The 11,319-nt window shown below is 46.2% G+C and overlaps 1 protein-coding gene across 1 annotated transcript in view; it reads left to right on the plus strand.

Annotated features, from left to right (window-relative positions):
• LOC124985537 (WD repeat-containing protein on Y chromosome-like) overlaps window positions 1–5,170 on the plus strand; it is a 51,661-nt gene extending 46,491 nt beyond the window's left edge. Inside the window, exon 19 of the mRNA XM_047554278.1 lies at window positions 4,528–5,170. Within this exon, the coding sequence (XP_047410234.1) occupies window positions 4,528–4,759 (232 nt within the window). The 3' untranslated portion in view covers window positions 4,760–5,170. The remainder of the gene's footprint in view (window positions 1–4,527) is intronic.
• The last annotated feature ends 6,149 nt before the right edge of the window (window positions 5,171–11,319 follow it).

The raw sequence follows: 11,319 nt of genomic DNA on the forward strand, positions 1-11,319 counted from the left end.
AAAGAAACACGCGGGGGTCAAAGAAGCAGCCTTCCCTAAATAACACAACTGGGGGCATCCTAGGCCTCCCTGTCCTCTGCATATGTCACTGTCCCCAAGCTGCCCCAGTCTGTGAGTATAGTATAACTGAGATCACAGTTCCAGTCTCATTGGTTGAGTGACCTGCCTGCATTGACTCAGGACCCTCCAAGGAGCCCCCAGTTTTGCCTGGCCATTGCACATGGTCAAGAGCCACACTCGGTTCTTTACCTGGCTGACGTTGCTGCCCGCAGCACTGCTTGATGTAGGAAGCCTCACTGTCTCCTCGCCAAGAGTCAGGTGCATTCTCTGCCTTCCTGAGAGCTTGGGGAGGGCTCCAGGCCCTGGAGCACCCACAGTTAGGAAACCCCAGAGTACTTCCAAGACTCCATGTGTGCCCCAGGTCACCATGTGGCACGTGCTACAGAGAAGCAGGGCCAATGAATGCCTCTCCCTTCAGCTCTGTGATGTGTCCTGTTCCCCAGGCCCCACACTGACTGTCTGGGGGTCCAGTCCCAAGAGGCCCAAAGCATCACCTTCAGTGTCACCTGATGCTCCTGTTGTCCTAGGATGTGGGTCTAGACCTGGGGCTATGGGAGTGACTGCAGCACTTCCACCTCTCCAGCTCCTGGGTGCAGAGGCTCCATGGTTGTCACGGGCCCAGGATCCTTCCCTATATGGCTGCCCCACTGTCTTTGCCCTTCCATTTTCACAGTCACCTAATGGTACAAACAGCTCTGGGAGTGCAAACAGGGGCACATGGAGTGGGTCATGGCAAAGAGTTCACCTTTCAGCTGGATAAGAATCCTTTATGGAACTTTTCCGGAAGCTTCTACTCACTCCTGTTCACATCTTGTCAGCCAGGACTCAAATGGCCACACCTGGTTGCACAGAAGCTATGAATTCTGTGACTAAGCAAGGAAGGGCCAAAAAGGATTGGGGGTACACAACTAGCAAGCTCCGTCTCAGCAGGTCAGCAAGGAAAATTCTTTGGATGTCGTCCGAATCAGAGGGTATTTCACACAGAAACACCATCGATCACGCCATGTGTATCATGCCAGAAAATGTCTGAAAGCCACGAATCTGAAGTTTGGTTGGGGTAAATAGTTGGCCTACTAGACAATGACATGGGCATGGGTTATAGTCACAGATTTATCTTTGAAAACAATGTGACTTTGGGCAAGTCATTTAAACTTCCTGGTGCATGTGGAATATAAAAGATGGTGAACCGGATGATATGTTGGGGACGAGACGGGAAAGAGGAGACTCCTCCTCTGCCCACCGACATCTGAGGTCAGACATCAGGAGCATCTCTCCAGTGCTGCGAACAGTGTCAGCAACAGAGTGGGCACCTTTCTTCAACCACCTTCACGGGACCTGTTTGCATTTTAACTGCCTCTTTCTTCAGCTGGCTTACTCTGCTGTAGGGCATGGGGTGGGAAAAGGCTTCAAACCAAAGTAACCTGTTCCACAGAGGCCACCAAAAGTAAGATGCTGTGTGACTCTTTCGGGTTCATAGAGGCAGCCTAAAGGGCTGTACAGAAAGTCGGCTCTAAACTCAGAACTGGTTTTGGCTATCCATGACTACTGGTGATAAATGAGTGGAATGCATAGTGAGAAAGGCAACCAATGGAAGAAACAGGTGTGAGTGGGTCACCTTAGAGGGTCCTGGGTGGGGACGGCAGAAACCCTTTATCCAACTCAGTCAACACCAGTGGTTGTTGGGTTGACTTAAAAAATAGATATCTCATAAGGCATGGGAACATTTTTAAAATGACATAGTCTATAAATATTTTATTTCAGTTTTAAGATATACATTCAAATTTCAACATCAAGATACACACTCGTTCACCCATCTTCTGATGGTGTGTCTTCCATAATACATTATATATTATTTTCAATTTCTGATTGTGTGTGTGTGTTGCGGGGAGGATTAAATCCAAAGGTATTTTACCACTGAGCTACATCCCCAGCCCTTTTCTATTTTTTATTTTAAGACCTGGTCTTACGGACTTGCTTAGAGCCTCACTAAGTTGCTGAGGCTGGCCTCAAACTTGTGATCCTCCTGCCTCAACCTCCCAAGCTACGGGGATTACCGGCATGTACCACCATGTCTGTCTAATTTCTGATTTTTTAAAGTAGAGCAACAGCTTAAGGATATTTACAAAGCAATATGAGTACAGTATTCATCCAGATTTTTATAATTTTCCCAAACTTTAACAGTTATTTCATCTCTCAACTCAATTGGATCCCTCAAGCAAAGTGTCCATTTTAGCCTTCCTAAAGATTTTTAAATTATTTTTACTTTAATTTCATTGATTTTTATTTTGTTTCCATACAGTTATAATCACACACAAAAAAAGGTGTACAATAGGCATAAAGCAGGTTTGAAAATAAACAGTCAATTCTGGGTGAGCCTGCAACGCGACCCCTCAACTCTTGAGGCAGAAGCCAGGCTACTCTAGGGGTTTATCAAATATGAATGCTCAGAGGGCTGTGGGCATTTGCAGAGTATTGACAGAGAATCTGTTAAACCATCAAGTCAGTTAGGAGAGCACCTTCTGCTGCAATCCTTTGAGCAATAGGGATTCCCTAGAAATCAAATAAATCTTTCCCTGGGCTGCTTGACTGTGAGACAAGGAGAGAAACCACTGGAAGGGGGAAGGCCCTGACCCCATTGTTCATTTATTGGTGTTCATATTACAGGAGACCTCAGCTACCTTATCTTACTGGGGCCCCAACTTCTTCAATAGCACATGCTTTATTCACTGTCAAAAAAAAATTTTTTTTTTTCCTGAGGATCTTCCACCTGAGAAGAGCTCAGACATTAGGTAAAGAATTATAAAATTACTTTGCTGAGTTTTCACATCATCCCTGGAGATGTTCCATTTGTTATCACTACATTACAGATAAGGAAACTGAATCTTAGGGAAGACATATGATTTGCCCAAATTCAAACCACTAGCAGGTGACAAGGCAAGAAGAGGTCCCACTGCTCCTTCTGCTACCCCACCATGCCTTGGAGAAGAGCTTTTTTATGTGAGCATTAAGACAAAGGATGTGTCTTACTCATGCCCCAAACGCGTGGTAGCTATGGGCGACTGGCAGATTACTGTGGAATCGAGCCGAGATTCCCTGCAAAACTCAGGTCTGAGTGAGGATGTTTCTGTTAACTTACTGATTTACATGCTGCCTGGGGAGGGAGGGATGGAGGTGCCTGGGAGTAGGTGTCTCCCAGGCTGTGTGGGGTGAAGTGAGATGTGGACAGGCAGACTAGAAATCGTCTCCAGAGAAATGGTGCCAGAAAGGCAAATGGGTGATCCAAGGGGACGTGCCTGGAGAAAAAGGGCCCGGAATACCTCCAGCCAGAGAGTGCAGAACAGACCAGCAAAAACAGAACAGGTGGACACCAGGCGGTGGAGACAGAGCATGCTGCAGGAAAGCGTCGTTAAGTATGCCTTGTTCCCCTGATGCATCTAGAGCATTCAGATTAGGGCTCAAGTTTTTGATTAGAAATTGCCCATGGATACCACCAGGGTTCGTTTATTTACCATTCCATCTTCAATATTTCTTGAGACTACTCTGTGCCAGGCACTGTACTGTGATACAAAACGGGACATACGGCCATAAATGCAAAGGAATCTGTTTCCTGAAGGAGCTCGCCCTCCATCGAGGGACCAAGGGGTCTCCTGGCCCCACCACTTCAGTGTTTGGCCCCTGACAGGAGGGGCATGTAGCATTGTGGGACCACAGCCAGAAAGGCCGGGAGGGAGGCTTCCTGGAGAGAGGAAATTCCTACTGACACCTGAAAGATGAGTCGGACATGTGCCAGGTAGATTAACCCTGAGAATTTTAGGCTAAATGCAGTGAGCCAGTCACTAAAAGACAAGGCTGCAGGATTCCACATAGACAAACTTTCTAAAATAGTCAGTCATAGAGATGAAAGTAGAATGAAGGGTCATTGCTAGGGGAGAGGGGAACGAGAGGCGACTGTTTAATGGATCTAGAGTTTTGCGAGATGGAAAGAGTTTCGGAGATGGAAGGTCGTGATGATTGCGCCGGGGCACGAAGGTGTTTAATGCCCCTGAATCGTGCACTTACAATGATTGAGCTGGCCAATTTATACAATGCATATTTTACCACCATTAAAAATAAAGAGTTGGGTCAGTGCATGAAAGAGCAGGACCCTGGGCGAGAGAGAAAGTCCTGGGAACTTTGAGGAATTTAGTGCCGAGGAAACAGAGCCGCGGCAGAGGGAAGCAGCAGAGGCAAGAACAGAACTAGGAAGGGAAAGACTTGCCGGGGAGAAGCAGATGGCTTCCTAAGGTGTTTAGAAATAACCAGGAGGAAGGAAAGAGTCAGTGCAGCAGACCAAGTAGAAGGGATCAACAGATCCTGTGTTTTTGCTACCGGAAACCACGCCGTGATGCTCAACTTGGGGTTTCCATTTAAGCAGAGGGCAGCAGGTTACGCAAGAATCCGCACACCAACTTGGTTCTTTTCCACCAGGCTGCTGCCAGAACAGACCGAGCCTTACCAGCAAGTGCCAGAACCTGGATGGCCCAGCATTTACCAGACTCTCCGGTGCCATGAGGTCTCCTGCCTGTCAGCTCCTGGGGAGAAGCCAGATTTGTCAATTATTGGCTCAGATTTGTCTGATGTTAATTTTCTAATGCAGGAAAGGGAAGGGAGTAGAGCTGCCCAGAAGGAGCACGGATCCCGTGGCAGTTTCCCTGACTGAGTTCTAAGGGCCTCAGCTGCTATTTTTTCTTCTTGGCAAATTCTTCTTCCCTGTGTAATCAAAAGGTCTGAATGAGATTAAGTTTTGCCCCAGAGGAGCAAAGAAGAATGAATCAAGGAATAATTTCAGCCAACATGGGCTTCTTCCCAAAGCAATTAGACCTTGAATTTAAGAGAACAAATCGGATTTGAGGTTTTTTCTTCCTCAGAGGCCCTCATTTCAGAGTGGAGTAGTGGCCGCAGCCAGTAGCTCCAGAAGCAGGTCCACCACAACCCACAACATCATGGACACCATCTACTTACAGGTGGCCAAGGACAGGAAGAGAGTAAAGTGAGACTGCTGGTAAACATAGAGTTTTGTGAGTTTATTTCTGTGCCAGGTAGGACCTGTTTAAGAGCTTCAATGTACTATCTCATTTATTCCTAAGAACACCCTGAATAGATGCTGCTGTCCTCTTATCTAACCAAGAAGGAAACTGAGACTCTGAGAAGTTAAGTGACTTGCTGGGGGTTAGCAATTAAATGACACAGGAGAGGGACTGGGGATATAACTCAGTTCATAGAGTGTTTGCCTATCAAGTACAAGGTCCTGGGTTCAACCCCTAGCACAGCAAAAAAAAAAAAAAAAAAAAAAAAATATATATATATATATATATATATATATATACATACACACACACACATATATAAAATGACACAGGAGAATCCAGAGTTTATGCTTTTAACTACCAGTGATGCCGGCTCTCAGCCTGGGAATAACATCAGAGTGTCAAAGAGCATCCTGGAGCAGTCATTCCAAGCTGTGCATGACCTCAGAGATCATAACAGCAGTAAGAAAAAAAGTAAGAGCAGAGTTTAGGATGCAGGTACTTCCTGAACTCATCTCTTTACCAAAGTCATTTTAATCCTCACAGCCAGCTGGAGGAGGTACATCCTATTTGACAGATGAGGAAACTGATCCTCAGGGAGATTAAGGGTTTTGCCCAAAGTTACACAAACTCAAAAATTCAAAATTCAAACCTTAGTTTGAGCTCAACTCTGGGCCAGAAATCTCTACCTCTAACTTAAAACCATCATTTTTCACAAATGGAGGTCTTCAGGTCCAGAGTCCAAGACTGTAAAGATAGGAAGTGTCTCAGTTCCTGCCCCAGTCCACAACTTTCCAGTACCTTCTCCCCATTATCTGGTTGGCTCATGGCCAGTACCCACCTTAAACCTGGATGGGGAGGCCCTGCTCTGGCCATGCCCCTCCCCACGGGGCAAGGAATCCACAGGACCCAAAAGAAGTGTCCACCCAACTGCACACCCTTCTAGACCACAGTCCTGGTCCCGGAACCTGGAAATCCAGGTCCAGATGGCCCCTCCCAGACAGATCCATCCAAGGAAGGAGCACAGATTCCCAGGCCCAGAAACTAAGAAGCAAGTGTTTGCCGAGGAGCAGCAGGCATTGGACAGTCTGGCTGGGGTGGGGGTGCCCACGCGGTGCACATGAAGGCCCCTGTGGCCCAGAAAGAAGTTAGGCATGGAGAGGAAGAACAAGCTGGGGTTTGAGAGCCAGGGCTGGTTCTCCCTGCATTTGCAATGGAGCTATGAGGACTCCAAGAATTCAACATCCAACTGGCCTTCTGGAGCCTTATGGTGTCTCTGGGGTAGGAGGAGAGAACATTCTGCATCTGATAAATATTTATCGAACAGTTTGTTAACTTGATATTTAACTTTTAAATACTGGGCCTCCATTCATACTAGTTCTCTTTTGGGGCCTTGAAAATCTTAGAAATGAACCTGCCTCCTCTTCCCTTTCTCTGCTGAGATTCCTCTAATCTCTCACTCCAAGGCCTCTATAAATACCCACTTGCAAAGAATGCGGGATTCTCGCTGGGCACACGTTAGGAGTCCTCACCCACACCCACAGTGTGACTGACTTTCAACAGACGTCTGTATTTCCAGCAGTCCACGGTGAGATACTGCCCTCCTTCCTGATTAAATCGCCCATTTGTTCTCTGGGATTTGTCAGACCCAACCAGCTTGGAATCCAGCTCCTGGTGTCCCTGCTGAGTGCTCATGGGTAACTTACACACAGGTGGGGACTCCTTGCAACCTGTGAGGAAAAAACAACGAAACAGCCTAGTCAAAATGAGAAATCTGTTGACTTATAAAACTATGGGGAAAACTACCACCAGGGACTTGAACTCCGTGGAGACTGTCTTCCTATCTCTGGCTTTGGGCTACTCTTTCTCTCTGCAAACCAGTTCTCTCCACAGTGCAGAAAAACATGACCACAACCATCTCCAGATATCTCTGGCAGCTTTTGCTCCGCTGACTTTGGGTTCTCTTGGGTTCCAAGTTCCAAATTGCTGGCCAAAGGACTTGCTGGCATATCTTGGGTCAGTACTTCACTTGACCCAGCCAACTGAAGGTGCAGGTTGGCTCCTTAAAAATGGCTGCCCTCAAAGAGCCATTGGGATGTGGTGTCCCTGACTTTATAGGGAGAAGATAAGGATGGTGGGCACATGGTAATCCTATACATTCTCCTGAGGCTAGATAATTGATTTCCATTGCCGCTAGACTATCAGACTGCCTCCCCCTCCCCCTTCCCCTCTCCCTTTCCTCCCTCTCCCCTTCCTTCATTTTCTTTTTTTCCTTTATGCTTTGTTTTGAATAGGGTTTGAGTGTGTCTCCCCATGTTTATATGTTAAAATTCAACTTCAATTGTGAAGTACTGAGAGGGTGGAAACTGAATCTGACTGTGGTGATTGGAAGTCCAACTTTGGGGAGCTGATTAGGATTTGATAAGATTTTGGGGGTAGAGTCCTCATAATTGAGTTCTGCTAACTTTGTAATAAGAGGAAACAAGATCAGAAGACTTTGTGTACAGGCATGTTCTCCCTGTTCCTTTCCATGTGATGTCCTGTGCCACCTTGATTTCTGTGCCAGCAGATGACCGTCAACGGATGTGGTTTCTCACCTTTGGACCAGAATCATGAGCTAAAATAAATCTCTTTTCTTTCTAACTTGCCCAGTCTGTGACAGTAGGTTATTTAATACCCTTCCTTCTCCCTCCTCCTGCCTGCCTTCCTTTCTGCCTTGGATTTGAATCCTGGCATTTCTCCTTCCTGCTGAATCCACACTCCAGAGGCAGAGGGAGGACCTGGCCCCAGGACTGCCACCAACTTGCTGATGGGCCCGAGCACATTCCTTCTCCCCTGAGCCTTAATTCCCTTGGCCACTAAAGGGGCAGTTTGCTCTGCAACAGGTCTCCCTCTGTCACCAAGTCTTCAAGTCTGCTGAACTGTTGACCTAACTTTTCTTCTCTGGCTTCTCATAAACCTCTAACCAGTGGGTTCCCCTCTGTTCTACGAGGTATGTGTTCATTTCTAATACATGATTGTGGGCCATGGCGATTAGAGTTCCATCCTCAGGTCATGGCAATTTGCAGTACAATTTGCAGTTGAGAGACCTGTCTGGATGCTGTTTTGCAAGGGGTCACTGTTCCCTCTACTAACTGGTCCTATGAGGAAATAAAACCATTATGGGATGTCAGTGATGTTCAAACCGAAACCCATATCTGTAAACCATGCCAAACTAGATACTTCCAGATCCAACTTCCAACTGGTCTAGACTTGAGGGAAGAAATTGCAGCCAAAGAGTGAAATGGCTGACTTTTCCCTCTTTCTGTCCCCTTCTCACTCTTTCCTACTACCACCCAGCTGCTAGCATCCTGCTTTCTCACCCACCCTCAGTTCCCTGAATCAAAGTGTAGATTTGTGACTGGAAGTGGGGTTCTCTGGTGAAATTAGTTTGGAAAATACTGAATTAAAGAAATTTGAATAGGTTCGTTTACCTCAGTACTTCTCTGAGCTCTTTATATCTTCATGTGCCTGAAAACCACCAGGTAAAACCAGTGTCCCAAATTTACTTGGCCAGGGAACCCCTTCTCCAAGGTGTACCTCGTGGGATGAGTGTTCCAAGGACTATTCTTTGGGAAATACTGTTTGAACTGCAGCCCATCTGCATTTGGGTACTGCTCCATTCAGCTTCTTGCACATCATCTTTGATATCTAATTGTTGACTTCTTTTGGTTTAAGGTTGTTAAGGAGCTCGTGGGAAGGACAGGGGCAGATGGAATTTGGAATGCCAGTTCCTGACATTTGAACAGGGTTCTCAGGAGAGTCTGTATTTGCCCTGCCAGTGACCCCTTCTTCTGATGGACACCCCAGAGTTAAACAAGGTACAACTGACAGTGGAACCAAGCTGCAGTTTCATTGTGAGCAGAGATATCTGATAGTCCCTCAGACAGAGAGCTCCTGGAAACAGCTGGAGTTATCACAGGCTCACAGCCTAAGCAGGGGCTCTCCCTCCTCCAGTTTACCTCAGGGGATCCACACAGTTCTCAGCATCTCAGGCTCTCCTTAGTTCGTGCAACTTCAGGGTCTGCCTATGACACACCAAGTTCTATTGCTTGTGGAGTGAGCATTGAAGAATCTTCCTGGACAGTCTCCTCTATGGAAAGGTGGGGCAATGTGTATATATGTATGCTCTGGGGTACAGGGGAGGATGAGGGGCATAGTAACATGTGTGGCACATACCTGTAGCTGAGTCCACCCGGAACCCTTCTTCTGAGAGTGGCACCCCCTTGTTTTGAGAAATGTTCCTAATATGGCAATTGCCATGTATAGGGCAGGCCCCAAATGGCTATAGTTAGGCTCCCTCTTTGAGACTTCTGGTGGGTTGTTTTTAGTATGAAATCAAGGTTATGAACACTCTGATTCAGTGGCTATCCTCAAAGTCATAAACATTCACTTCTGAGCATGCACCCCCTGATGTACCCTGTTGGCAGTGTGCCTTCTTTGTCTGAACTGCATAATAAAAAGACCTTTGAAAAAGACTCAGAGGGCTAAATAGAATTGGTGAGGGGCTGAAGTTGGAGATGAGGGTTGGCTAAAGGTTATTGCCACCTCCAAATAAAGCATGTCTACTATTCCAACTGTGTCTTGTATCTTGTTCTCATATTAGTGTGCAAATTATCAGAATCGAAATGGAGTTGCTTGTGTCAAGCCATAACCAAAAAATAAGTAAATAAACCCAGGAGATCATGAAGGAGAGGATCTCATGCATGCAAACCTGACTCCAATAACTATCACGAAATACTCTGCTGAACCACAACCTTGCACAAAGGCTACTGCAACCTTATACAGAAAATACTTCTAGGAGGTCTGTCCAGTAACTCTCTTCAACCTTGGATTGGTACCACCCTTGTCATTGATCCCTGGACACCCTGGTTATAAATCCCCGCAGCCCAAGATTAATGTTTCACAATAACTCATGCAAGCCTCCTCATTTTGCCTTCAGAAGTTTCCCTTTACTTAGAATATACCCATCATTTCCATGGAATGCATGTTCCACATTGTTCTGCTCCCAACTTTTTCTCAGATAAATACCATTATTCTTTAGAGAATCAGTTTCTTAGGCTGACACTAGTAAACCAAACGATTCACAAGTCCCATTGGTAATTAGCCCATCTTTGGGATTGGGAAAATATTGCCTTTTGCTCTGGACTATGAAGTCATGATTCTCCAGAGATGTTGTTGGCACACTTTAGCTTTCAGAATGTTCCCAAACCCAGAAATGCACAGCCAAGAGGTAGCCCTGGGTACCCAGGAATAATAAATAGACCTTGGGTTTCCAGTAAACCCACAGCAGCTGATTGGTTGCACTGAGCACGAAGAAAGTCATGCTCTGCCTGCCTGGTGGTGTTAATTTAAAAAGTCACATTTTCACAGAGCACATAAAAGGGGGGAGTGACAAAAACAAAAAACAAAACAACCTAGAGTGCTTGTTTGCTGTGGTGTCAGGGAGGAGTAAAGATTAAAGACTGATGTTGGCAAATTAAGCTAGTGACAGACAAGGAGCTGGACCAGTTAGCAGCTCTCCAGTGACTGTGATCTTAAACCTTGGTTAGGTGTCCACTCTGGGCCAAGACCACATGCACTTAATACACACAAATTTCTTCAGTCTTCAATAATCAACTTGTGGAGGCAGAAACATTTTGCAGAGGAGACCAGCTGGGGGAGGATAAAGCCAACACCATGTGGATTTGGTAAGAGTGGAGCCTGAATGTAAACCCACGTATGTTTGACTTTAAAACCAGGCAAGCCCTTGGATTTACTGACCAGTGCTCCCTCCTACTTAGTTGGGCCAATACTGGGCTCATAAGAAGTTGATTCTCCATTCTCTGTACTTGTCTATATTTTATTATGTTATGGTTTGGATGTAAGGTGTCTCCCCAAAACTCATGTGTGAGACAACATAAGAAGGTTCTGAGGAGAAATGATTGGGTTTTGAAAGTCTGTTACCTACTCAGTGAATTAGTCCCTGATAGGATTAGCTAAGTGGTGACTGGAGGCAGGTAGGGTGTGGCTGGAGTAGGTGGGAATTGGGGTATGGCTTCAGGGTATATATATTTGTATCTGGCGAGTGGATTTCTCTCTGCTTCCTGATCACCGTGATGTGAGCTGCTTCCCTCCACCACCCTCTCCCGACATGCAGCCTCACCTCAAGCCC

This window comes from Sciurus carolinensis, chromosome 5, assembly GCF_902686445.1.
Source record: "Sciurus carolinensis chromosome 5, mSciCar1.2, whole genome shotgun sequence".
Classification (NCBI taxonomy): domain Eukaryota; kingdom Metazoa; phylum Chordata; class Mammalia; order Rodentia; family Sciuridae; genus Sciurus; species Sciurus carolinensis.